This window comes from Suillus plorans (assembly GCF_016647745.1).
Source record: "Suillus plorans strain S12 chromosome Unknown HD556scaffold_9, whole genome shotgun sequence".
Lineage (NCBI taxonomy): Eukaryota > Fungi > Basidiomycota > Agaricomycetes > Boletales > Suillaceae > Suillus > Suillus plorans.
Genome location: NW_024537393.1, coordinates 304,514 through 331,142, shown reverse-complemented (window position 1 = coordinate 331,142; position 26,629 = coordinate 304,514). Strand labels below are relative to the sequence as shown.

Here is a 26,629-nt window from a genome sequence, read left to right as displayed (position 1 = left end):
ACACTCTATGACTCCGGCGCCTGCTATCAGTCACGTAAACTTGGGATGGAAGAGAAATGAAAAACATGAGAAGTTGACACCAGTTCATCACATGACCTACAAGCGGTTGGTTTACATAAAACTCCGAGTGTTGAACTAGCGCAATGGCGAAAGATCATGATGCATATCATCTAGTACGCCATCAGATCTGTTTCAGATCCAAAATATGACCGAGTTATGATAAGATATACGGCGAGCTACAATACAAGCATAGTCTGCATAGATTTGGGTCAACTACGTTTGTTGATGGCTAGAAGACTCCAAGTCCGGAAAGATAATTCTAGTGTTGACGATGCATAAGGGGATTGGACCACTTTTGGTAGGAAGCTTGAACACTGCGGTGTGTCGAAGGCTAAGATTCGTTGAGCCATTGAAAACGTTCGCCGCACCGGACCCGAGCTAGACCAGTATACCCAGGGCAGTGACGGGGACTATGACATGCATTCATTAAATGTGGACAAATATTGATTGAATAGGCGCCATTCTATGCGCTTTCACTCATGCAGATATCTCTGAAATAGTCCGGACCAAATCTGTGAGGGCTGCAGCTCTGATGTTCGTGTAGATGTACTAGTGTCATACTCTATTGTATACAAAATATCACTGTGAGTCGGACGGACCCGGAAATCAGATGCCTCTCATGTGCAATGACTTGTATGCGTTTTTTGAATTTTGAATTTCATCCGAACTCACGCCTTCGCGTCTTCTGTATTGTAGTCATCGTCGCGAACTCTGCTGCGGAGAAGTCCACCTGGCAGCACGTGTCCGTGATTGAAAAACACATTCAGAGACGGCGTTCGGGCTGTTGGGCTTTTCCAAAAGGGACTACAACAAGATGAGACATATCATGTAAGTGGATATGCAGTGGTCGTCATGAGAAAATACATCATAATGAAAGGCCCTGCATTCTGAGCTTGCAATTGCATGGGCTATAGGCCTGTTGTCAAGGCCCCGCAATCCAGTCGCATAGGGTTGCGTTTCGAACGGTAAGTAGCGTGAAAATCCCCTGCAACTGCTACCGTCATAGCTTTCGAAAATGTTGTTGCGTCCTCATCGGATTTTTGGAGAATCGAAACAGCATGTCTGACTCACCGTCATACTTTAGCCAGCATTACACGCATACTGCACCAACAACACCGCAAATGCTGTCCCATACTGCCTGGCGGCAGTTTCCGAGTCCCTGATTTGGCATAATTTCCGCAACACTGGTGGACCTGACGGCCCGTTTCCTCTACGAGTCCGCGATGATCGCAATCCATAATATTTCCCTGACTTGAGCGTTTGAAATTCCAAGCGCTGTATGCAGACTGCTGGAATGGAATGCTGGCTCAAACGAGGGAGCGTCTCATCTCGCTCATGATGCAGCTCTGATCAGGTCGTGGAGCTTCGCCGATCAATGCTGCCAATACACGTGCAGAGTCAGCTGCTTTCTCAACTCATCATGAATACAAAGACATAACACGCACTGACAACCAAAATCAGTTGGTGGTGTTGACCTATGCTAGCCACAGGGCTGATGAATAATTTTGCAATCTGCATTCTCGGAACGTTTAGTGAGGCTTTTAGGACGGGTCATCATCCTATCGTCCCAAAAGTCATTCAAGAGTCCCCCATACTAATCCTACATCACCTTCACATCGACTCCAAATGCGTTTCTCCTTCCTCGCTGTCGTCGCTGCTTTGATAACAATCATGTCTGTCAACGCAATGCCAGCTGTGTTCGACAGGCGGTCATGTGTCAGTGGTACCGACTGCGTAGGGTCTGCCTGTTGCATTCAATATTGTGTGAGCATGCGGTTCGCGTGTATCTGAGATTCAAAATCAACTCACCCTTTATGCCTTCCGATAGAAAAACGATATCTGCACTGATGTCTGATCAATGAGGAACAAGGATTCTTGAGATACAGAAGAGCTGGCGCCTAGCGAGAGTCACAGTAAGTGACATTTCTGCTTGCATATCGGTACTCATGGCACAATTCTTAGTCGGTCGCTGAGTTGGTCGTCATGGTTAATTTGTGCCGCTAGTGCTTCAGCAGTGGGAGGAAATTCAGAATATGATTAAATACTCAACTTTGAATATAATATGATTAACTTGGAAATTTCACATATAAGTGATCGAAGTACTGCGAAACTGATTGTTTCAGCCTGTCTATGCGTTATAGCATGTGCACGTGGAGAACTATGTGTCCCCCGAGCATAGGGCTATGTCCGACATATGGTCTATGACCCCAAAGGACAATAAATCGATTTTTTAAAGAAAAAGACCATGTGATGGAAAGGGAATTGTGTGGTGTAAATCGGTGGCTGTATGAGGGGTACGAAGCGGATTTGGAAGTGGGTGATGCACGAAGCGGAAACCGATTGAGGAATGTACGGGTTTTGAATATGAAAAGCCGGTAATACAGTCGCATAAATGAGATGGGGCAACATGGGCAGAGAAGAGTAGGGTAAGCAATCAGCATTCAACGATGACAAGTCCAGTATCAAACGATCACTTCTCACCCGGTATCTTAAACATCAGCAATTCATGCAACGCTATCGAGTATCCTGTACAGAAAAGAAGTTGATGTTCAGCAAGAAGAAAAGTAGCGCATTTGTGAGAAATAGGAAGGGCGGGTTTGAGGTATGCTTCCTCGCCTATAGCAGCGAGTAACTCTCCTGATACATTGACTATGGGCACTGTACGAACGCAGAGGACAAGCACTTTAAATGTGGTGAGAAGTACTCCGAGGCTATATGTAGATGGACCTCGAATATTCATCGACCATGAGCACTAAAAGTTAACTCAGTGTAGAATGCATTTCGAGCGACATAACATCGTGTTTGAATTGAACATGGACTGTTTGTCACAGCCCCGCGTCATTTCACCTTGCCCGGTATGTAACATAACTTGCTATGCAATCTAGCAAAGCTATAGAGATGTGTGACAAACGCACCCATATGCCCATCAATAACTCTTCTTCTTGCTAGCCTCATGATGAGACGAAAACCTTATCTGAGCATTCCGCACGAATGATCTGATGATAAGCTTTAGCGGGGAATGAGTTGAGTTTCACTATCATCATTCAGGCTAAGACACACCGGACCTCACCGGTCACCGGCGGTCTTAAGTTCGACTTCAGAGTCACCGAATTCGTCAACCTCGCTGGCAAAGAGCATCCGCCATGGCTTCCAGCGCGAAGCTTGCCGAATTGGGGGAAGGGCAAGATTATTAAAATCGTGGAAAGAAGTGGAAGCTGCGCGGCTGGTGAGAAATGAAGCACGCAGAACAGCATACAGAGATCAAGCGAAGTTGGAAAGACGGAGACCCGGCCAGCATGAAACAAGCCAAAATTTTGGAAACTGGAAGCACCGCTGCAAAGGCCGTCGCTGAATGTTTTCGAGTCATCCGAGGAGGGAGACGGTAGTAATGAGGAAGACGCTGATGAGAATCATCGAGTCTGATCAGTGATGGTGGGAGTGAACAGTCAGTCGTTTACGTTACCGAATGTAAAGATAACGCCAATCTCTCTGGTTTGCTTCGTTTGGTGCTAGTTCAAGTGGACGGTCACCACGGAACATTGATAAGTGAAGACCGAAAACACTGATGGACCATTCGGATAGGCTTTGTACCAGATGATAGGATCTGGATAATCCCCTCTTTGTTGTACAACAGGAAGACAACAAAGTGTTGCTGGCTCAAGTGCCCGTTCAAACCTGTTTAGTACTAGACCGCCAACTTGAATCAGGCGCAATTCGAAGAAGTGCCATGGTGAGATTTGCAGTCCTGAGAGGTAGCGAAAAAGATATGAGTATCTCCTACAGGATATGCACATACTAAATGATTTTTCAGCCAGTTTGGACTGGAAAATTGACAGTCCTAAGGTAGTAGTGCTGTTGGCAGAACTCGCGAATTTTGCCAACCGGTTTCGTTTGGCAAAACTGGTACCTTGTGCCTGGTCCACGGAGTGGCAGAACCTGGTAGAACTCCAGACTCGCGGAGATGTTGACTCAATGAGCTCTCTCGCGTCACTAGTCACTGATCAACGACAATTTTGAGCGCCTGGATCGAATCTTGAGGCGACCTTGACTAATTACACGGATCGCTTCTTCGCTTAGTACCAACTGGCACCCCGAACTAGGACCCCACAAATCAACACCTCCTGGTACGACGCCTCGCCACCCGCTAACCAATTTTTTACACTAGATCTAACCAATGCCACTCCAATCCTGAGGCATCCCAACCGCGCAGGATTAACAAGAACACCCCAAACTCTATTGCGCAAATTTCCAAGAGTACAATCGGCAAAGTACAACTAGTACACATAGCAATATAGACAGCAACAGAACTCGGTACGACGATCTCTATGTTAATTCTTGACGCTACTCGAAAGTAACGTCTTCTAATCATAGAATACCAGAGCCCTCAGCTCGATGGATTCCCGAGGCGGCGCTCCCTCTGGAGTGTTCGGGTCTTGGAAGGCAGTATGAGGCGCGAGCCTCGCGACACTCCCATCTTCGACCGACTCAGAGCTGAGACCCTTTTAGCACGACATACGTCTCCCCCGAATGACTTCGCTCACCATTTGATAAGAACAAACTCTTCTGGGGTCATCGCCTTCAAGTACTTCCACTGGTGGTTTGGGTTGTATTTGGCTCCAAATGTCTCACCCTCGCGGTCAGGGTATATAAGAGCAACAGGCAACAAATCTTTCTTGAAATCGACACTCCGGAAGTCACATAATGCAAGCGGCCAATCTACAGCTGCATGCGAAATAGGGCGCCACAAGTTTATGATTTGGAAGCGTTTGCTGAGGAGGGAAGGAACTTCTGTTGGTGGGAGATGCCTATGAACACGAGCAATGGACGCCGCAGGAGTTTGGTCCGCATGAGCCCGGGGGACTGGCTGACGTTTCTCTGGACCACCATCTGTCTCGCCTGGGCGACGGCGACGAACGGCTGTGACATGAATTAGGGATCAAGACGGCGTTTTCAAATTGGTGGTCAACGTACTGTGATCGAAGATGACAATCTTGGTCGCTCCTGTAACTCTCTTCATGAGGTCGATGCTCTCAGGGTAGTATTCGCGCTCAATCTCATCATCATTCAAGAAGCTGGTATGCTTCGGTGCTTCTCTCCCATACTGAAATCCGGCATTGTCAAGCTTGTAAAGTTCCTCCTTCCCGCGCACGTCCTCGATTTGCACTTCATGCGGGTCCTCAATCCAGTTGTGGACGGGCTTTCCCGAGGGGGCGTAGATGTCAGTGTAAGGCCGAGAGCCGTCAGATGGAGGGAGGAAGTAGTTGAGGGTGGTGATGCTGTTAGAAGCCATGGTTAGTCGGTTGATATTTGGTGGAAAGTGGAATAGAAGTGCCCTTGGTATCGCTATGACTCACCAGTAAGATATTTCCTACTTATATGCCTTCAAGGACAGGGAAGCCACTTGGCTTACATATGACTTTATCAATTCTCCAGGTTGAACGCGGATTGTTAATGTAGATGAAATGATCTCATAAGCATCTGCCGAACCGCGGAATATGAGTGATAACACACCGGCGGTTTTGGAGTTTTGCACTATGCAAGATTTGTTTTGAAATGTTAATGATAAAGTTAGCATTCTTACTATACATTTTGACACAGTAAAAATGAAAAAATTGGATGAGTGGATAAATCTTGGGCGAAATTCTACATTTTATGAGTCATTTTGACATTGTAAAAGAAATACATTTAACCGACAGCAAGATCTGAAGAAAAATGATCGAACATTTTGATTCAAATCTTATATCGGGGTAAAATTCCTTTCCAACAGGTAAAATGTGTTTTATTCAAATTTTCCTCAAATCTCACCCCATGTAAAATTTGAATCAAAATGTTCGATCATTTTTCTTCAGATCTTGCTGTCGGTTAAATGTATTTCTTTTACAATGTCAAAATGATTCATAAAATGTAGAATTTCGCCCCCACTCATCCAATTTTTCCATTTTTACTGTGTCAAAATGTATAGTAAAAATGCCAACTTTATCATTAACATTTCAAAACAAATCTTGCATAGTGCGAAACTCCAAAACCGCCGGTGTGTAATGACCCAAAGTTGTAAAGCTTCGCACCTTGATTACTAAGTCACCCACCAAAGTCTGCATCGTCTGCACGCAATTCCCTGTTCGGTTCGGAAACGACTGAAAAAGGGTCCCTTGGTAAGTGGATGTACCGGCCCTTCAGCACGATGACGTAGGCGCCGCAGACGTCACTCAGTTGTTCTAGCATGTGGGATCGCATCTTGTGTATGCAGATATCTAAATGAAAGGATGTATCATTTTAGTGAAGAGGCGTCGGTGTAACTGGATAGACTTCATGACATCGTTTATTCTCATTACATCATAACCCATCGACGGTCAGTACTTCAGTACCCATGTACTTGAACATGGGTGAAGTAGTGGTTGAGTGATGAGTAGAGGATCGGGAGTTTGTATCATATCAAATCAATATGGACGCCGCATCTGCAAGCTAGAAAACACCAACATCAAAAACAGATCTATTGGCCACTCGCACCATAACTTTTGTCACTTTGCCGGTACGCTATTCCTCAGGACAGCTCGCAGAGCACCACATCCTAACAATTTCGTTTATTGCGATATATAAATATATAAATTCTCTCATGTGTAATGCGAATAGTTTTACATACATGCTCGGGTGACACAAATCAGACACCAGCTCCCTTGGAGTAAACACTTGAAGTCTTTTGACGCATCTTCAAGATGACTTGCATGGATACGAATAAGATACAGCCGCCAGTAGCGACGCTCTAGACAGCGTGTTAGCCGAAAACAGAAAGCGTAACTTGACATGGTTCACTCGCCCCAGCAAGGATAGCAGCCTTCCACCAGATGTAATGCGACGTCAGGACAGCCCCACAGATTGGTGCACCTAAGCCGAACGTGAGTGATTGTCGAGGAAATGTCAACGGCGCACGTGCCCACGAGTGCTCCCATGCCTGTGAATACGTGTCAAGACTCAGAATGCCACCAAATAAAGACCCAGAGGCTTACTAGATGTTGCATACGCTATACCCATCCGTGCGCTTGAGTAGTGTCAGAGAAATTCAAAGGCAGATGCTAAGTGGTTACCCAGTATGTGAGAATTCAGGAGTCAGATGCGATATCAACGGGCCCATCATTGCTACAACTGGAGTCGGAACTTGGTTAGTGTCGGAGGAGCATCATGAACCTACGCACCACCTCCGGAAAAAACCCCATAGCTTACAGCTATAACAGCTACACTGGCGGACGAGTGCAGGCCAACCATTGCAAACAGTACAGCGGAAGATATCAATGAAGAGATGATGATGGTGTTCGGGACGCCCACGTATGCAGCGACAACGCCCCCAGCAAGTCTTCCGATGAAAGAACCAGAACTAAGGATTGTGAGCTGTCGGGGTGATAAGCAGTTCTTGATTATTTGAGTAGTTTCTGATACGCACTGAATAAAACGAAAATCCTTGGCTTAGACCATGCAGGGTGGAATCTAACTGGAGATAAAAGGATTCGAAGAAGTATCCGAATTCAAAAGCAGCCATCCTAAACAGTGAAGGCGACCTGAATGTTCACACCATCAGGTATTGCAAAGCTTACGCACCCTACACAGGTACAAATATAAGCACCATCTCTCGACGAGTTTTGAAGAACGCGGGTGTAGCTAACGATCTTTGGTTGCGGTGGAAGCCTTGTTCGCATCAGGAGATTTGCGATGAAAAGCAAGCCACTACTCAGAGCCGCACTTGCACGGACACCGTTTGCAAAGCCAAGTCTTCCATTGATAAGATTGTTGAGCATGACGGGGTGCAAGATCGCACCGAGTGACCCTCCCGCGGCGACGATTCCCATCGCAAAAGCTCTGCGTCGCTGGAAGTGATGCGATATTACGGCGATGGAGGGGACATTCGTAAGGCCCATTGCAAAACCTAAACCGATACCTTGGGAAAGGAATATCTACATCCATAACAATACGGTCAGCGAAGCTGTGCATTAACAAAAACGAGGCTTGCTTGATAATACTGTTCTGGTTTTGCCAGGGACAATATAAAGAGGAAGAAACATTGGAGGAGACAGCCGATTTTCATCACAGGGTAACTGAAAATGTATGATCAGGGACGTCTTTATGCGAACTTCTTGCACACATACAATGCGCCCCGATCGACCATTCTTCCTGACACGATACCAACTGATAAAATCAAGAACGCATTGATACTTCCTATCCAGCTACACCGCAGTAGAGGTCAGAGACACTAGCAGCCAAGAAACTACCTAGGTAGATCTAGAGCTTACTGACGCGATTGCAGATGGTGTGGAATTGGTTAGGTATGTTTGAGTATAAAAGTCTGCATATCGTGGTTGTTAGTCCGTCCACGTAAGATAATTCACAAATATGCTTGCCCTGGAAGACACCGTAAGCGCTGACATATCTGGAACGTGTTAGTAGTTTGAGCCCACGAATGGCGAGTCGAATTCACCCAAAGCCACAGAATTGGATCAATAAACTTAACGGTCGTAGTTGATGGTGAGCATGCAACAACCGATAAGTGGACAGAAGCACTTACGCGCCCAGCACTGTGCCCCAAGCGGTAAAACCACCTTCGGGAAAACTTAGAGCATCCGAGGGGTCGACAAGGCTGGTATTTCCAACGCTTTCAGCGGATTTCGAGACGCTCTCGGGAGCTTGCTTTGCAATTTCATCACTGGAGGAAGGGTTGGACATGGACAATGGGGACCAATTGAGCGATGGATGGGGTATGCATAGTATCCTATAACAGAGTTTAAATATGAAGTTAACTCGGAACAACCAGGAGGCTTGTACACGACAGCGGCCGCCGGCATTATACCTGCTAGACCCTAGACTTAGTCTGACGTATGTCACATCAGCAGAATAGGGGTGGACTGTACGCCCCTTGACAGCCCTGTACAGAGCCACAGGAGGGGTTCTCTCGAGTCTGTACAGAGTGCATATAAGGCTAGACACGGTGTTACAGAAGCGACACAGAAAGGCCACAGGGGCACAGGCTCCTGTCATATTAATGCTCGAACAGGCCAATTGTAACGGACCTGTGATGCATCGTCAGTACAACTGCCATACCTGAGTAGAGGCATATGCACCTCAGGCTGGTGTATCGCCAATGCATCACCAATGGGTGACTTCCCGTAGCATAAGCTTTTGATTCAAACCTTGAAGTTGGAGTATAGTCTCGCAACTCGTCGCGACGTAGAAATGCTTTCCAAACTGCAGACCAATTGTACCTAGATTCTAATGTACAGCGTTGAGGTGTCAAAGCGCATGTAAGCGATGGTTACAACGTACTCACCGAGTTTGAAAGGCTCGTTTACTAGTAGTAGGTGTTTTGAATGTTTTGAACACCATTTGGGTAGTCCCCCCCTTCTACTAGTCTCTAGATCTAGAGATCACTTTAAAACTGGGTGCTTTTGACATGCGGACTTGTAAAACACTGATGTTTGACGGCGGCACGTCGGCACGAGGACTTGAGAACATATAGATTTAGAACAACTGCGGGAAGTCGCACCCATAGTAGGCCTCCACCGCGTGTTTTTTGACTGTGGGAACTTTGCCACTACACCCAAAACATGACCATTTCCGGTCATCTCCTGAATCTCGCAGTAGCCTGCGGTGAAATCTGCTCGCGAGGATCGTGGCTGGGGGTGATCACCGCTACTAACGTGTAGGTTTTTACTGAGCTTGAGCCTCGTAACACTTTTCCTAGTCTTCGCAATCCTCTATGTTATATAAAATCTGTAAACCAAAATACATGTAGCCTAAGTTATATACTTGAGGCTTGATATTATCGCCCGAACTAAAATGTCATGCCCCCTGTAGATCCCATGATACATATGAATGTGGTAGAAAATGCTGATTCATAATTCATTTAGCATGTAAATTCATGCTCCTCGCTTTCCTTGCGCCATGATTCTCCCTTGCGCAGTACCAATATAACCAGTAGTTCCGTCACAACCAAGATGCCAGCCCATGCCGAATACAATCCCCCATCTCCTAGAATATTCTTAACAGAGAGCAGGCTAGCATCAGAATTTGTGAGATACAGTAGATATCGAGAGAACTCACTTGAAGAGGTACGGCAACCATAATTGAAACAAAGGCCATAGATCCTCGGAACGAACTGTTTGCAGCAACTGCTGAGCACGAGCGGCCGGGGTTCGCATCAACGAGGTATGCCAATGTACAGGTATACATCCATCTGGAAGTACATGTCAACACAACCAGGACAACGCATGACTAGTTTACTGACATGGAGGTGAATCCAATAAGCACAAGCATGACGCAAATGACAGCAACATCGGCATGCTTTTCGCATGCCCAAGCATAGCCTATCACAGACAGAGGTGCCCACAGCATCGCCAATTTCGAGCTCTCTAAACGCATCTTCGAAAGACGTTAATAAACAGTTCTAGTGTGGGAGTATAGAAAATATTCACTTCTGCATAGCATTTGCCTCCATTCGCTTCCATCATCTTCGCAAGCACTCGGTCGGACCAACGGCCGCCAATCACACTCCCAGCGATACTTCCTGCGTAGGAATTTAGTCATCTGCTACAATCAGGGGGGGGTGAATATCTCACCTATGCCTAGGCAAAGCAAGACCAAGCCAGTGCTAAACGCATCATAATCATATCTATCGGCGAGAGTGAGAGAACACGTGTAAGATAGGGAGTAGCTAAATCCAAAGATAAGCCCTATCGCGAAATTGAGTCTTGACATCATGTACACGAGGACAACCCTTCACTCACCATTAGCAATGAGAATTAAAACATTGTTCTTGCGCGACAGAATTCGAAAGTATGGTGGAAAGGGGTTGATGTCCTTGAATGATAGTTTGACGTCGTCCAACCCTGGTGTAGAAGTTACCGCTGAGATATTATCTGGAACATCCGGCAATTGGAGCTGCTTCTCGGCATCTTTGACGGGTGTTTGGTCCTTGCTAGACTCGTTCCCGACGATGGTAGATTTGTTTGTACTCCGAACGCGTTCTTTGGAGGCAAGAAGTCGCTGTAAAGCGGAGCAATAGGTGAGACTCCGCTCGCGTCGGTATGTATCCTTGAACAGGATTAGGAAGGACAAGAATACGACTGCTGAACAGACAAGCAGGAAATAGAAACAAGCGCGCCAGCCCAAGGCTTGTGACAACGAGCCGCCGAGTATAGGGCCCAAGGCGGGTCCTAAGAGAGGTGCAGCAAAGAAGATACCCATCGTGCTCCCTCGCTCGTGAGTGTCGTAGATGTCAGCCAGGGTCGCAGCCGAAATAGCCATGGCAGCGCATGACCTACAGGAGAGGGAATCAATGATCAATTACTACTCAGTGCTTTTTGGATGGACACTCACCCCGCAGCTTGAAGTGCTCGCATGCCGATCATCACCTCGATGGTATTTGAAACTGCCAACGCGACACTTCCTACCACGAACAAAGCCGAAGCTACCAGATAGACAGGCTGTAATAAACGAGTTTTCATTACGCAGATCGGAAAGTGGAAAGCATCTAGACCAACCTTACGACCTTTAATTTCACTTGCGGCGCTCCATATCAGAGGAAAGTTCCCCTGTATGATTAGGAAAGCCGCCAGTGTCCAGCTAATCTGGCTGCTTGTCGCATGCAGATCTGCTTCTATCGCTGAGTTCGAGGCTGCAAGAACATATCAATATCAAACAACTCATTGTGGAAAGACATGTGACAAACGATTTTGGATGTTAGAAGCTAATGCAGACACCATTGTAGCCAATGATACAATGCACAAAGTTGTTGTCTACAGGTACAACGTCAGATTAGTTACAGAGTGCTTCGCGTGATACACGCACTTTTCTGGCAGGACTCCATTGACGGGGGTCATCGTTTACTGGGACATGTTCTATGTCAATTGTACTAGCTGCGCTTGTGGACGACTCGATATTAGCGTCTTGACGTAGCGTTGTGGGTTCGGACACAGAAGATGCGTTGGCAACAGTTGAACTAGCCATGAGTAACAAGTTGAAAAGGACGATGCAGCGGAAGCTTGCAGTCTCTGGTCCAAGATGCATTGGTTTTATACATCCAACGGGGCCCCTTGTATCTCATGCTCTCTAATATCGCGATATTGGTACATTCCGAGCATGTGTACGCCCCTTCCGTGAAGGCGATCCTTAGCCTGGCTAGCCACAGCTGTCGCAGATTGTTCCGAGTTGTTCTAAAGCTATGCATTCATTTACCGTTCTGAACCTCACGGGGGCCAAAATTACGACACTCTATGGCTCCGGCACCTGCTATCAGCCACGTAAATATACAGCATTTCGGACGGAAGAGAAATGGGATACTGGTATCCCGATGGTATAAAAAAAGATTATAGCTGCTGAAGTATTGCGAGGCAAGAGAGTGGAAAAAAATCGAGTACGTACCCCCGAACATCTCGACATCGTATCGAACTCTTCAAGGTACGAATGGAACCTCATGATATCGAGGAGTTTCAACACTGGTACTGAGTATCTCCGATATGTCCGACACTTTGGTCTGTTTCCGCTTGAAGTTCTTCTGCCGGGCCAGACAGAATTTGGGCGGTGCTGGTGATTGGAAGGACTGAATCAAAAATATCAATTGTCCAAGAATAACTATGGCTTCGAAGCCACGTTCAATGAAGCAATGTGAGCACCGCCGCTGTAAGTCTTGTAACAAAGCCGGAAGAGACGTTAAATTAGGCAATTGCCTGACAAGGTTAATGGGATCATGGAGAAAGAAATGTGTGCGAATGCGGGGACAGGCTTGCCTGAGGTTGGTTAGCCTACTACTAGTCGCAATGTCTGTTCGTAGATACTTACCTAATTTGATGGATGAGTAAGCATTTAGGCTTAGTCTTCGATTCCGCCTATTCGCTTAAACTGGCACCGCCACTATTCTTTGACCATTCTCTTATAAGTTATGTAATACTGAATATTTTATTTGGTGCTCGAGTACCCAAGTCCCTCGATGGCTCAAATACCAATCGAAAGCTATCAACTAATGTTTGCAGACTGTAGTGCGTAGACTTTGAATTGAATTTGTGGGAAAAAAGTTATTTTTGTAAACCTTAGCCCAGTGGCCGCTTGCAAGCTGACCCGAAACCCGGGCTCGATCGACGTTTGCAACCTCATTTGGTTCTTTCTAATGGACTTCGGTTGATCCCGCAACCCTTCATCGAATCTCAATGGTGTGCCACTGGGCCCTTGCAGGGTTGTTTCCAACTATTTATCAGCTACATCGATGCTGACAGCTGATTCATATGTAGGCAAGTGTTAGCTCACTCGATCCACTTCTGGGGTCGAAATTACCTCGCTTGTCATGAAGGTTCTGCTTTTACTTACCGGTAACTTCCATAGAACACGTGACCATAGTAGTAACATGCTATTTTTCAGTCGAGTCTCGGACCAGTAGAGCACTCGCTCGTGCTACGCCTCAGCCGTAACTTTTATCATTTTTGAAGTGCTGATTCAAATGAGACACACTAATACATGTCAATTGCCAGATCACGCCGCTATCTGGGAATATAGCTTCAGCCTACGCAACTGGCATGTCACGCGTCACGAGTAATCATTCAATTGAATGAAGGAGAGTTAGTACGATTTTCCTTTTGCGATCCTATCAGCGAGCCGAAATCCGCATGCAACGTATTTAGGGTCAGCATCTGCCGGCACAACCGGTTCCGCCTGACCGCCACACCATGCAGAACAATTGATCTGTTTCGTCACTGCATGGCAGAACTCTGGGAAGGTGTTCTTAGCGTGTAAATGGGAAAACCAAATGTCACAGCCGTTGGCAGAGGTGTGCCACTGGGCTCTTGCAGGGAAATTACTCATCAGCTACATCGATGCTGACAGCTGATTCATATGCAGGCTAGTTCACTTGATCCACTTCTGGGGTCGAATTACCTTGCTTAGTAGGTTCACGGAACACGTGACCACAGCAGTAACATCCAATGTCTTGGACCACAGTCATTGATTTACTTAGTAGAGCACTCGTGCTAATTCTCAGCCGTAACTTTTATCATTTTGAGACGCTAATGTATGTCAATTGCTAGATCATGCCGCTAATAGTTTCAGCCTACGCAGACGGCATGTCACGCGTCACGAGCAATCATTCAATTGAATTGCGAAGGCGAGTAGTACGAGCTTCCTTTTGCCATCATATCAGCGACCCGAAACCCGCACCATGATGCATGTGCATGATCGACCGAGGATTGTGCTAGAAGTGCTACTTACGTATTTAGGGTCAGCCTATCTGCCGGCACAACCGGTTCCGCCTGACCATGCAGAACAATTGATCTGTTTCGTCACTTCATGGCAGAACTCTGGAAACGTGTTCTTAGCGTGTAAGTGGGAAAACCAGATGCTTACAGCTGTTGACAGAACGCTAGGCCAGTCCCAAAAAAGAAACCGAGTCCAACTTTCAACTTCCGACATGGGACATTACAGCCTGGGGAACCTATAATTCGTGGTATCTGACCGGACATTGTAACTCAAAAAACGCTGTCCTGTTTTATTTTTGACGATTTGCCTAGCGTTTTATGGATGTAAGTGATTAATTAATTATCAGACCCGTAGGCCACCGTCCGTCTATACTATAACCTTTTGTTTGTCCTAAAAACTCAGCTTCCGCGTTTAGGATAATGCCTCCTATCTTAGCCGTAGTAGCCGTCCTTCCTAAACCTTTTGTTCCAGTTTGATGAACCTTCTCTCTCATCTTCTCTTCATACAACTTTCCTGAATGATCTAGTGGTTTTCTATATGCAGAAGTTGATCAAGTATGCCCGATCAGCTTAGACCGACGAATTCTTATTACATAGTTATATGTTATACTAGAATGTAATCCCACATGACACCTTCACCTCTCAATTTGCATCACAGATGGTAGAATAACGCCTTCTGGACTCTATTCGTAAACATTTGTCCATATTTAATGGACGCACGAGTCCTCGTCGCTGCCCTAAATCCATCCAGGTATATGAACAGATCTAGTTCAATAATCGCAATCCGCGGTCCCGGCGGTGAAAACAACTCACAAGATCTTATTCTTCGACACACTACGGTGTTCAATCGTCCTACCGAAAGTCGTCCGATTTTTTTCGCATCGTCGCAGTCGACACTAGTCCTCTTTCCAGACACGGAGTTCCATTTTATGGTTATGACAAACACAGTTGACATAAATCTGTACTTACTCTATCATGGTAACGTCCGAAGACGAACGTATCGGCCTAACTCGTGATCAGTCTGACGTACGTCTTTTGGATTCGGGGATTTTGACGGCCACTCGAGCATCCGGAGTAGTATATGCCAGGTTAGTCACGAGGCTACAGGCCAAGTTCGTCCCAAGCTTGTATATGTATATCGTATCATAACTCGGTCAAATTCTGGATCCGAAACCGATCTGATAACGTACTAGATAATATATGGGGGGCCCTCTATGAATGCATGACCTTTCATACTATTAATGTCAGTTCAACACTCGGAGTTTTAAACCAACCTTGGTATGCATCTGCATTACAGTCATCGCTGTGAACTCCAATGCGGGGAAGGCGGCCGAAGAGCACGTATTTGTAATTGAAAAACAGGCTCAGATCTGACAGCGCTCCCTGAGGCCTGAGGCTCTTGAACTTTATAAACAAAAAGACTACAACGAGATGAGAATTGTCATGTACGTAAGTTACAGCCAGTTCGGACTTTAAATTTGACAGTTGGTTCTAAGGCGAGAAATTTACAAGTCCTTTCGAATCCCGCTCGGCAGCTACACTCCGCACGGTGGCGAGACATCGCAAAGCTCTCTGCAGCACGCTTGCACCGTTCAAAAGGTTTCAGCAGCTCTACAAAGCCACATAATCGACTGCTCTACCTACTCTGACCGTCGCCAGAATTTTCCGTTCGCGTCCTGCCCCGCGCTGGACTCTTCGATCAGCCTCGCCCATCGATGCATCAGACGCGCCTCTTCCGCTTTTGGCAGTGCTTAAGTAAGCCCGTGCTGGACTTTCGTGACGGTGATGTGATCTCGCAGCTCTACTGATTCTTCTCATCGCAAAACTCGTTGAACAAGCTCGCAGTCAAACCGAGCACCACAGGGACATCTCAGTCTGTGATTCGACATCCCACACCTCAAGGCACCTTTGAGGCGTGGGATGTCGAATCACAAACATTGGATGTGAGTGCACTGGGAACAAGACAAACAAAAACACAGTAGCCGCATTGCTGATGACAGCCCCACTACGGTCTGTTAGTTCGACAAGTCAATGCTGAAGACTATTGGAGCTCCTTCGGAAGGGTATGCCTGGATAGTCTTAGGTCTAGTATTTTCATTTGATGGTGCTCTCCTCGCTAACGCTTCCAGTAGCAAGACCATCAATTCTCGCCTCGTGAGTCAACGTCCGACATTACCACTCTCTGGTCCTCTCACCAACTGGGTTACTCCACGAATTGGAATGCTAAGATTCACATATTCGACATTCTGCCTGACATTCTGACCAGTATCTGGCCTACACAGAAAGAACAGTGTTCCACGTAGGCGGTCCCCAACTTAGCTGCACCACTCTAGTAATACCATTATTACAGTCTAGCGCCATGTGCCGTGCCCTGCACCACAACCATATCCGGATCGCACCTATCGCAGCCTATCAGCTACCGCATTGTCCTGGACTTCCGCTCCAACCACTTTAAGGTCCGCCTACAAAACTCATCAACCTGGCAACCCGTTTCGCCTCGTCTTCTTTCGATGTTCCTCTCGCGTGGGGCAAATCGGTTTTTATCGCTCTGAGATGTTACATCACTTTGCAGCTGGTGCTCCCGGCAGATATAATACCGTGATATATGATCTTTATTTAACATCGTTCATTGTTCATCGTTCACCAACTCACAATCACTACCAGAAGGGCAAACTTAGTACACGGAACTGGCCGTTTGTGTAGCTGTTTATAAACTATTGGGACCCGGACCACGACACATGAAATAAGTAAGGCTGGCTCATCACGACATTCGAAAGCCAAGAAATTACCAAAGCAGAGATTTGAGAGGAACGGAGAGACAAAATATATGTCGAGCATGTGGATCTGAATAGTAATGGTATTGCTTGGTGGAAACGGCAGATGCCCACAATTTTTCTCTTCCATGAAATATTTCTCTTGTTCGAGCAAAAGCAAAATTTGTTCAGAAGCAAACGCATGATCAAGCGCATGAGATCAATCTAATACACACCAGTAAGTCATGTAGTTAAATTCAAGATGTACTCTTAAGCACTCGCGCACTTCCCCTTTTTGCAGGCGCCAGTCATTATCATGTGTGCACCAGAAAGCATAGTCCTTGGCAGCTACAGCGTCACCATGTGCTGTTAAAGCAGCAAAGACAACGAGGACATGCGAGAAGCGCACTGTTTGTGAGGATATCGCTGCGATCGGAATCAAATAAATCTGAATGGGGCGCGGATATCGATCTGTAGTAGGAACTTGTTTCCATGTGCTGTGTATTGTTCCTTATGGCAATGGTAGAAATAGCTGTTCTGCAATCTTTAAGGGTGCTCAATTCGCTTCATTTTCGTTCGGAGGCCCGTCGACTAAACCTTTGCAGGATGCCCCATGAGACCTCCGAAGCTCGTCGCCGAAAGGAATCGTGGTTTGATGAAAATATATTTGGCCCGCCGCATCAAGCAGTAGAAGAATCAGGTTTTCAGCGTATCAGCACAGGTATAGGTAGCATTATCCCAATGGCCCGAAAGACGTGGAAAATGAGATCCTGAGCTTCGTGCGCCAGCTCATCAAATTTGATGGCTCCTTGCTCCGCGGCTTATGCGTTATCCCTTAAGTTTGCCATGCCGTTAACATTGTTTCATTTACCCACACTGCATGGATAGTAAGTATGTAGTAGACGTGTGGAAATTTAGCGATATGACTCACCGGGTTTCCTTGGTACCGCCATCATAGGTCCGTTCCCGTACCCTAAAAAACGGTACACGTCTGGTCAAAATGAAATGCATCTGGACTGCAACCCGCTTGTCAGCATGAATCGAGTTCGCCGTCTTAACGGTTGTCCTCCGGCAGATCGAAAGGATGATCGGTCATGCATTCATGTCCGTGAAATTTGCTCCGTGTGCGCGTGTGCGATGCTGGATGAATATCTGATGCTGTTATTTCAAGTTTTTCAAGCGCCCCGGCGGACCAAGACCTAATATTTTGAATCCTGTTTTGCGTAAGCCTTTCGAGCTGTCAGATCGGGAGCGTGACGCAGCGTCCCGTAGCCACGCTCGTTACTACGCCGCGGAGAAGTACAAGGACGTCGTGGTGGAAGCGGGAGGAAGCATATACTATTGCCGAGACTGCCGTAAGACGGAGTACGACAGTCACTTGTACCATAGGCAATTTGTACAAGCTGATGAATGGGATATACGGTTAGAACAGGATGAGACCCAAAATCCAGGACGCAGTGCGCAAGCCGTCGTACGGTGTTCTAAAATTGAAAGAACAAGTGACGGTGTGACTAATCTGATAATTGCTTCCATGGAACCAAACCCAAACGAATGTACACGTAGCAAAATCAAAAGCACTGCAAAAGTTCATGGAATTTGGCATAGCCTCCACATTGGAGGAGAGCAGGAGGGTCGAGCACGTACGGTACGAGAGCGGGGTAGGAAGAAAACATAAAACAGCAAAGTATAAATGGTAAACACAAAAAGACAGGCAACAAGTCCATCAGTAGTAGGAGTAAAACACCCGGGTCAAGCTACGGCAAAAGTTACGTAGAGGGAAAGTGGAAATGAAAGAGGGATATACGCAAGTCTTAGTCTATATATGCGTTATAAGCATGTCCATGTGAAATGTCTATGTTTTTAATGTCGTCACAGGGTCGCTGGCTAATTCGGGTACTGTAGGAACGTGGGTGAACCAGAAAGAACTGTAGCAGGAAGAGAAAGGGGGAGGGAGTGACTGTGAATGTACAAAATGCGACGACAAACAGAAAAAACAAAGTGCGCAATAATATGCAAAAGGACCGCTGCCATTGTCCATGAGGTGGTGGTGGTGGGGGGGGAAGGGATCAAAGATAGACAGATCGACGCGTCTGAGCGCGTATGGATGACTCCGCTTCAAGCAAGTCATGAAAACCAAGTGCTGGGAATATAGTCACATAAGGGAGGGAGCATAAGCGGTAAGTGGAGGGCAAAGTCCAGTATCAAACAATCAATTGTTCACTTCCCACCCGACACCTTGAACATCACCAGACCACACAACGCTATCGAGTATCCTGCGCGAGTCATCAGTACAGGACGAGCATCAAAATCAAATCCAACAAAAACACACCAAGAGCCTGCAAAATGCCAACCGACCCACCCCAAATAACCACACTTCCCGTAACCAATAACACATCCTTCAATACCCCCGCAAGGGTCAACACCAACCCGCTCCCAGCACCCACCAAAAACACAGCAGCGATATTTAGCAAGAACGCAAGCAGCGCGTTTGTAAGAAGAAAAAATGGGGTAATGCGAGGTGCTGCTTCTTCGCCTATGGCAGCGAGCAACTCTCCTGACGCACCGACTATTGAGACAGTAGCGTTGGATGCGGCTTCGCCTGATACTGCGGACATGGCATGGGTGTAAGATCCTATGATGCTCCCCCATACTATGCGGAGCGGCTCTAGGCCCTCGGTAAAAGGTATGACACAGAGGTTGATAAGGGCACAGACAGGCGCGTAGAGATGGAGAGAGACGAGAGGGTCCATTTTGAGTCCATGGAGGAGGGTTTGGATGAGGACCAGGCGGGTAGCTTCGAACTGGGAGGAAGGTTAGTTAGGTGTGTGTCTGGACTCGAAGTAGAGTGGTGCTCACCCCGACTCCTCCAGCTTGAATGACAAACCCAATCCAACTGAAGAACCTTTCACCCTTGCTTGTGACGGCGACACCAGAGGAGATCATGAGGACGATGATGAGTAGCTTGCGGGAAGGTTCACTAATGCGAGTGGCCCATGTGATGAGTAGGATCGCTACGGGGGTGAAGGCCTGTGTAGATGTCAGTACGGAAAATACCCAAAGCAGTACGCATGAGGGATAACATGAAACAAGGGTCGTGTGTAGTACCGGAGAAGCGGAGATGAGGTGGTAATGAAGGTTGAATGAAGGTTACAGAAACGGAGAGGTTTATTAAAGGTAACGACACCAAGACTGTGAGAAAGATAACACAAAAGTGTGGGATGGACTAACCTTGAGCATCTGAATATAGGCCACGCTCAGGTATAGATAAGCAGTGTTGCTGAGGATAAGACTGCCAGAGAAAAGGAGACCAATGGGTAGGATGGAGCGCAAGAACATGTCTTTGCTGACTGGTACATCCTTTGCACCGTCCAAGAGATGCGTGGTACGTTGAAGGACTCGGGTTCCAATAGCCTACTTGAAGTGTCAGTAGAGTGAGTATAAGAAAATACGAAAAACTTACCGCAAAAGTCAAATGCCAAGTGACCAAAAAGACTGGAAACTTAAAGTTTAAAGTGTTGTAGATGTAGTTGTTGTAGATGATGACTCCACTACTAAGAGCAATCCACACTGGAATGATCGTAGCCGCACTGAACTTTGCACGACTGCGAGTTTGTTGTGCAGTGGCAGGTGAAGGAAGGTCTCTGCTTTGACGGACTTCCTCGAGCTCGACAGATTCAAGCTTCTCTAATTCGCGTTTCTCCATTGTCGGGAGTCGCGATTGGCGTCGTGTGTGGTGGTTCGACGTCGTTAATGACAACGAGCAAGAAGCGTCGTCGTAAGTAGGAAGAAAGAAGTGACGAGACCCGAGTAGATAAAAGGGATAAAGCGACCCCTGGAAATAAACACAGCCACACACCGTCTTACTGCAACTTCAATGTCAAGCTTGCAGGGTTACGTCGATAGCAAGTCCAAGCATCCTCTTTTTCATCTCGATAATAAATGATAACAATTTAGGGCGAGTCCTTCTGGTACTGCAAGACGGAAGAGCCATCGTCGGTGTCCTAGCTGGTTACGACCAAAAGTCAAATGTCGTCCTCAGCGATTCAAAAGAGAGGATCTATAGTATCGACGAAGGTGTAGAAGAAGTAGAACTAGGTCTCTACCTTGTCAAAGGCGATATGATGTGCGTGAGATCACTCAATTACAATACTGCTCTCACACTCTCATGCACAGTGTTCTCATCGGAGAGATTGACGAAGCAATCGATCGAGCAGTAGACCTTGCTTCCATACGCGCAGAGCCAATCCTACCTATTCGCTATTAGCGCCAGGCTGTAAGATACAAGGAAAACGACAATAAATCACCATGGGGCACCCATTCACAAAATGTATGTTTACAGTGTACATAAGCACGGTCGTGGACATACTGATCCCATACATGTCCTATTTTATTTATCAACAAAGGTCGATAACTTTATACATAGCACCCTGTGCTTCCTGCAAATTCACTCGTCCACGATCTCTGATCTGTCCGATTTTGAGTCGACGCTCACACATTCTACTAAATCAACATAGGTTCACATTCTCGGTTCCGCCTTTATAATAATCTCGATCGTTCAGTCTATCTTCCGCCTACACAACTTCCCCACGATTCAACAGCGAACCCGAACCATCTCCGTCACCTCTTATAATCCGGATCCACCTCCCTGTTCCTCGAACAATATACTCATCGTGCTCTAGCATGGCAGATCATAGATAACGCGTCATGCATACCCATAACTACTGTACCCCATGCAGAAGTTCAGTTAGGCTAAGTGTTGCTCCACCCCAAATTTCTCCGAAGTAAAACACGCATGCTTCAAGCTATAGTACCACTCACCGCTAATAATCATATCAGGTACCCATCCGTAACATGCAAATATCAACGTTCCTGCTACGTATTTCGGCGCGGAACTAGAACCTGCTGATACGACTCAGTTCCTCAGTTAAGTTGGCCCACGCCATCAAGTTATTTCATGGTACGATGATCTTTGAATAAATCGACCTTGTTCTGACGCTGGAATGACAGAGCTCACCTACCATCTGTCACAGTCTTGTTCGTCAGTAAATAGCATGAACTTTGTTCTCTTGTCCTACTTGAGCCAAGGACGTGCACCTGTGCCTTCACTCTGTTAAACATCTGGACCCTGACCCTGAAATCGTGGCACCTACCAGTATTATTTGTACCGTGATCTGGTGAGTTGGAGGGAAGTTTTGACCTCGATGTGTTGGTTTGGTTGGTCAGTGCTTCCTCCAAGTCGTTTTTGCGCGAATTGGGAATTGAAAGAGGATTCGTCATTTTCAGTTAGGCTGCGGGCGAGTTCACCCTGATCCACCATGCAGGTTCCTTTGTTCCATGCGGGAACTATCTTCCATACAGGGACTGTCTTCTATCAGAACCTCGCTTCATTCTTTAAATGTGTGTGTCGTTCATGTTATTAAGCTTTGGATTTTTTGGGTAGCCTATCTGGTTATCAAGTTCAACCATTTGAATTTCGGACCGTGATTGTGATGTTTTGGGACGTGTTAGATCCCTGGGCGCCTCGCAGTGTTATGATTACGATAGAGGAACTTTACATCATGCATACACGAGGTATACACTGACGCCGCTGCTTCCTGCTTCTTTGTGCCCTGTTATCACATGATTCATGATAAGACTGTCTGCTCAAGCGGCGGGGATTGATCGGGACGGACAATTGGCGAGACGAGCGGCGATGACTACACAGGTGTGGTTCCACTTGCCAGGTCGTTAGCAGGTGTGTACCAATCGTCCTTGATAGAGTTTTGATGAAAAAATATGAACTACAATCAGCTTGCAGACTCATGTTACAACAAGTATATCAAACCACGGAAGTTTCGAGCGAGGTATATTATTGTCTTTTGATCCCCCAAAACGCTCTCTTCCACACATAGTCTACTCGTCTTTCTTAGGTGCTAAGGGCACTTCAACAAATTCCGCTGCCCCGAAAATATCTCTAATGCGAGGATCACCTGCCACCCTCGCGTAGTGTGCAAAGACATTCGGGTAGACTGCTCGTTCAGCAGCACCGAGGGTCACTCGGCCGGCACGTTGGATGACGGCAGCTAAAACGATATCCGCCAGTGTAATCTCATCGGTGACGAGGAACTCGCGAACGCTGAGGTTCTGTTCAAGGAACTTGAGTGAGCGCTCTTGGCGTTCGAATATAGATTTATGGACCTGTAATCAAAATACCGGTGTGAGTCATTGTAATTGAGTTCTGTACATGTAAAGAACAACTGACGCTTTCACTGTAGGCGTTCTCTGGAAAGAAACGCTTTACCATCTGCCATATGTAGTCGCTGTACATGTTGATCTCGTGCTCTGCAAAGTGGATCCACTGGTCGACTAGCGCAGCATCTTTGATACTGTTTCCAAGAAGCCGAGACTCAGGGGCCAGAGATGCAACTGATCATGTAATAAGTAAGAATGGCATGTATAACTTATTGTAACACTGACCATAGCGTGCAATAGAGGCACCCTCTAGAAGAGTGAGTCCATCCTCGCCCTCAAAGGCAGGAATTTTCGCAAAAGGGAATTTGCTAATAAATTCAGGTGACCTGTTGGTGACGCCGAACTCGAAAGGCTTAACATCCAATTCGAGGCCTGCAATAGCAGCAGTGCTCAATATCTGCATCAATATTGCGTCAATCAATAGAACTCTGCACAAGAAACAGAACCAACATATTTGGTTTGACGTTGATAAGAAACACCCCAGAGAGAGCCGATTGGAGCCATTGAGATTGATAGAACGACTTTGAGAAGTGATGGAGGTTGTGAGTGACATTTCGTTCAGTACTCGACCCCTTATTTATACCTGCTGCCGTCAGTGCAACAGTCATGAAATGATCAAAGGGTTTTCTGGGCGTCGGATTTCCCACAGCAGAGAACTTTGCTTGACGGTACCGATCGTGACCTGTCCGAGTCACCTCAGTTCCGAGCTCGAGTCACAACTCGTGCGTCTTCGAAAATCACAGGCTTACACCTTGACCTGTAGTCGCACGCATAGTATCCTAGAGGCGAGACCAATTTTGAAGTGAACGCAAGTGAACGTAATAATACGAGTACTTGAAAAATCAAGGATCATCGATCAGGACTGCCTTCAGATGATTCATCGTGAAATGCTGTGCCACTGCTGCGGTGCTCCCAAATGGTGTTGAGTGTGTATTATGTAACTACACTTACTGCTAAGCGCTAATCACTGAAACCTACCACTGAGTACTGAGAGTGCTTATCGATAAAGTTTGGAGGGGCAAATACCGCAGCAGTCGCAGCAGTGGCACACCATTTTCCTAGCGCCCAAGGATCAGGACTGCCTTTAGATGATTAAAAACTTTGTCAGATAATCGTGACAAAGCAAAAGATTCAGACATGGGCGCTAGTATGGCTATCTAGACTAATTAGTCAGTAGGATTGGCTATCGACAAAAAAGCCGTACTAGTCTCCCTACGTTTCTGCCGAGGAAACCACCTCGATCACCCATTCTTTTACCTCTTCTTACAATCCCAAACAAAGTCTCTCACCTGTTCCTCAAACCACTCTCTCTCCTTGCGCAACAGACCGTGCCCCCCATGCACATGAAGCACCATAATCGGACGGACCCCTTTGAATCCAATAGCATCCAACTCTACGTCATTCTTTCCCAGGTTCTCCTGTCCCGCAGCCTCCCTCCGACTACTTATCATCGCTTTCAGCATCTTGAACGGGAATCTCAAGATGAAATCACCATTGGCTACGAGCTTGAGCGTGGTGACGCGTGGCCACAGGGAACAACTAGAGTCCTTGAAAGGTGCACCCAGGAGCACAAAAATAGCTTTCATACAAAGCGAGTTGCTGTTTGTGATCGTCACCGTATCGCCATTCCATGAAGGGGTCAGAGGCGCCATTTCCAAACTGCTGCCGAAGCACTCATCAAACTCTAGCGTATCTGACGAGGGAAACCTTCTGATGCGCGGATCTTCCACGACTTCACAGTCGCGAATGACGATCGTCTTGCAATGGTCATCGACTATAGCCAAAACCTTCATGCACCCACGCACGACCACTTTCTCCGCCCCGATTTGGAGGCCTTCGCGTTTGATCCGTGAGATGGTCTGGAACGGAAATTGCAAGCCGTCGATAATGAGGCAAGGTATTCTTCCTGGGACTGCATTCAGCGCTTTTGGAACATCGTCTGGTACTGAATATGAAGGGCCATAGCACGGAAGTTCATCTCCAAATGATAGCGTCACGGACTCGACGTTTGTCAAATTGTTCTTGAGCCACTGGTGATCAAGACTGTGAGCTACTTTATGATCGATATGAAGGATTCTGAGGGTGGGACAGTCGAGTTTGAAAAGTGGTGGTAGGTGCTCGCGAGTTGTCCAACACCCCAAGATTTTCGGGCCCGTCACTTGTAAACATTCTAGTTGGGGCGCATGTCCTGCTAATGTGTCGCAATATTCTTTGATGTATAGGCCATAAAAGTTACGAATGCGCAAACTCTTCAGCTGTCCAATATGCAGAGCGATGAAGTTGAGGATACGAGGAACTTCCTTTTGCTTGAGATGGTTGTGCTTGTTGACTATAGTCAGATGAACTGGATAACCATGCGCCTTTTGAAGCTGAGAAGTCAGATCTGTCAAGGTCTGACGTCTGCTCTTATTCGGCATCACGCAAAAGATACGAGTCCAGAGCTCAGGTGCAGAAGAAATGACGTCTCGCCATTGTCTGCATACTGATGCCATAGTGTGAGGAAATGGCAAGCCTCCTGCTATAACCCGGTGCTCTGCTTCAGCAGTTGTCTTCATATCATCTTCGATGATGTCCTCCAGTGCAAACCTGAATATGCTGCATAGTGTCTCTGAGGGAAGTAATTTGACGGAAGCGCGTGTTAGCTTTTTTCTTAGCATTATAATCACTATATGCATATGAATTAGATGATGACATTGAGAAAAAAGGAGCAATGAATGTATATACCTCGTCGATATAATATTAGCCTGGCCGCAGACAAGTTGAGTGGAGCCCCTAGGTTAGGAGTGGCAAGGAGCGGAATTTGAAAAATTGCAGGTGCCGATGCATGCCGCTTTGGGCCGAAGTAGCATTGTACGATTTGTAATCCATCCGCAGAATCAAAGTTCGTTCGTGCTGTATACAACACGGCATACCTCTCAAATTAAGTCGCACATGTTCAGGAGCACTGAAATCGATGCAGGGCACTAAAATGATATCTTATTCCGCACATTACAGCTGCAGCATAGGCCTCATCAGTTGCTCGAAGCTTTGGTTTGGAGTCTTGGACCGTCGACGACTTGACCCTTGCAGCCTCGGTGACGATGAAACAATTCTCGCCGTGCTCAAAATACTTCGTAGAATGCGGATGAGTGCTATGGTTCTACCGCCATTTCGTGGTGAGATACCATCTTGATATAGCGGTATCATGATGGTCTCCAAGCGTGCACAGAAGATACCTACTCAGAAGCATCTTTAGCAACTGCAATATCTGTTATCATCGAGAGCGCCCTGACCATATCTGACAAGCCCGCCGCACTAGCAGCGCACGTGTGTTCGAGTCGCACTGTGCTAAGTTACAAGATTCAGATCGCAAGGCACACTGAT

General features: G+C 46.7%; 9 protein-coding genes across 9 annotated transcripts; 3 read left to right on the top strand and 6 right to left on the bottom strand.

Moving 5' to 3' along the window:
- Positions 1 to 4,421: 4,421 nt before the first annotated feature.
- HD556DRAFT_1230456 (uncharacterized protein) lies at positions 4,422 to 5,350 on the bottom strand (the record flags this gene model as incomplete). Its single annotated transcript, XM_041297356.1, has 3 exons — positions 4,422 to 4,551; positions 4,602 to 4,977; positions 5,032 to 5,350. The coding sequence occupies 3 exons, from the start codon at positions 5,348 to 5,350 to the stop codon at positions 4,422 to 4,424; spliced, it is 825 nt and encodes a 274-aa protein (XP_041164266.1).
- Positions 5,351 to 6,718: 1,368 nt separating this feature from the next.
- HD556DRAFT_1430378 (major facilitator superfamily domain-containing protein) lies at positions 6,719 to 8,769 on the bottom strand (the record flags this gene model as incomplete). The annotated part of the gene is made up of 12 exons (XM_041304899.1): positions 6,719 to 6,820; positions 6,857 to 7,028; positions 7,143 to 7,200; positions 7,251 to 7,443; positions 7,496 to 7,592; positions 7,651 to 8,003; positions 8,060 to 8,144; positions 8,196 to 8,273; positions 8,344 to 8,392; positions 8,448 to 8,476; positions 8,525 to 8,551; positions 8,612 to 8,769. The coding sequence occupies 12 exons, from the start codon at positions 8,767 to 8,769 to the stop codon at positions 6,719 to 6,721; spliced, it is 1,401 nt and encodes a 466-aa protein (XP_041164265.1).
- A 1,117-nt stretch (positions 8,770 to 9,886) lies between these two features.
- On the bottom strand, positions 9,887 to 12,048 carry HD556DRAFT_1265339 (major facilitator superfamily domain-containing protein; the record flags this gene model as incomplete). The annotated part of the gene is made up of 10 exons (XM_041299095.1): positions 9,887 to 10,081; positions 10,144 to 10,276; positions 10,328 to 10,461; positions 10,515 to 10,606; positions 10,659 to 10,772; positions 10,827 to 11,359; positions 11,419 to 11,525; positions 11,583 to 11,716; positions 11,771 to 11,837; positions 11,890 to 12,048. The coding sequence occupies 10 exons, from the start codon at positions 12,046 to 12,048 to the stop codon at positions 9,947 to 9,949; spliced, it is 1,608 nt and encodes a 535-aa protein (XP_041164264.1). The 3' UTR covers positions 9,887 to 9,946.
- A 1,715-nt stretch (positions 12,049 to 13,763) lies between these two features.
- HD556DRAFT_1342081 (uncharacterized protein) lies at positions 13,764 to 14,801 on the top strand. The gene has a single exon (XM_041302134.1). The coding sequence runs from the start codon at positions 14,246 to 14,248 to the stop codon at positions 14,522 to 14,524; it is 279 nt and encodes a 92-aa protein (XP_041164263.1). The 5' UTR covers positions 13,764 to 14,245; the 3' UTR covers positions 14,525 to 14,801.
- A 3,112-nt stretch (positions 14,802 to 17,913) lies between these two features.
- HD556DRAFT_1023515 (uncharacterized protein) lies at positions 17,914 to 18,946 on the top strand. Its single transcript, XM_041295913.1, has 3 exons — positions 17,914 to 17,926; positions 17,994 to 18,139; positions 18,207 to 18,946. Exons 2-3 carry the CDS (start codon positions 18,041 to 18,043, stop codon positions 18,708 to 18,710), a joined length of 603 nt encoding a protein of 200 aa, XP_041164262.1. The 5' UTR covers positions 17,914 to 17,926; positions 17,994 to 18,040; the 3' UTR covers positions 18,711 to 18,946.
- A 135-nt stretch (positions 18,947 to 19,081) lies between these two features.
- On the bottom strand, positions 19,082 to 20,888 carry HD556DRAFT_1342065 (TPT-domain-containing protein). The gene is made up of 5 exons (XM_041302133.1): positions 20,496 to 20,888; positions 20,264 to 20,446; positions 19,892 to 20,062; positions 19,365 to 19,836; positions 19,082 to 19,308 (listed from the first exon to the last, which is right to left on the bottom strand). Exons 1-5 carry the CDS (start codon positions 20,736 to 20,738, stop codon positions 19,253 to 19,255), a joined length of 1,125 nt encoding a protein of 374 aa, XP_041164261.1. The 5' UTR covers positions 20,739 to 20,888; the 3' UTR covers positions 19,082 to 19,252.
- Positions 20,889 to 20,909: 21 nt separating this feature from the next.
- Positions 20,910 to 21,299, top strand: HD556DRAFT_1430376 (uncharacterized protein; the record flags this gene model as incomplete). Its single annotated transcript, XM_041304898.1, has 3 exons — positions 20,910 to 20,937; positions 20,990 to 21,158; positions 21,209 to 21,299. The coding sequence occupies 3 exons, from the start codon at positions 20,910 to 20,912 to the stop codon at positions 21,297 to 21,299; spliced, it is 288 nt and encodes a 95-aa protein (XP_041164260.1).
- A 1,340-nt stretch (positions 21,300 to 22,639) lies between these two features.
- On the bottom strand, positions 22,640 to 24,139 carry HD556DRAFT_1023680 (glutathione S-transferase C-terminal-like protein). Its single transcript, XM_041295914.1, has 4 exons — positions 23,717 to 24,139; positions 23,492 to 23,663; positions 23,277 to 23,440; positions 22,640 to 23,212 (listed from the first exon to the last, which is right to left on the bottom strand). Exons 1-4 carry the CDS (start codon positions 23,768 to 23,770, stop codon positions 22,928 to 22,930), a joined length of 675 nt encoding a protein of 224 aa, XP_041164259.1. The 5' UTR covers positions 23,771 to 24,139; the 3' UTR covers positions 22,640 to 22,927.
- Positions 24,140 to 24,145: 6 nt separating this feature from the next.
- HD556DRAFT_1342037 (uncharacterized protein) lies at positions 24,146 to 26,040 on the bottom strand. The gene is made up of 2 exons (XM_041302132.1): positions 25,991 to 26,040; positions 24,146 to 25,931 (listed from the first exon to the last, which is right to left on the bottom strand). Exon 2 carries the CDS (start codon positions 25,921 to 25,923, stop codon positions 24,520 to 24,522), a length of 1,404 nt encoding a protein of 467 aa, XP_041164258.1. The 5' UTR covers positions 25,924 to 25,931; positions 25,991 to 26,040; the 3' UTR covers positions 24,146 to 24,519.
- Between the last annotated feature and the right edge of the window lie 589 nt (positions 26,041 to 26,629).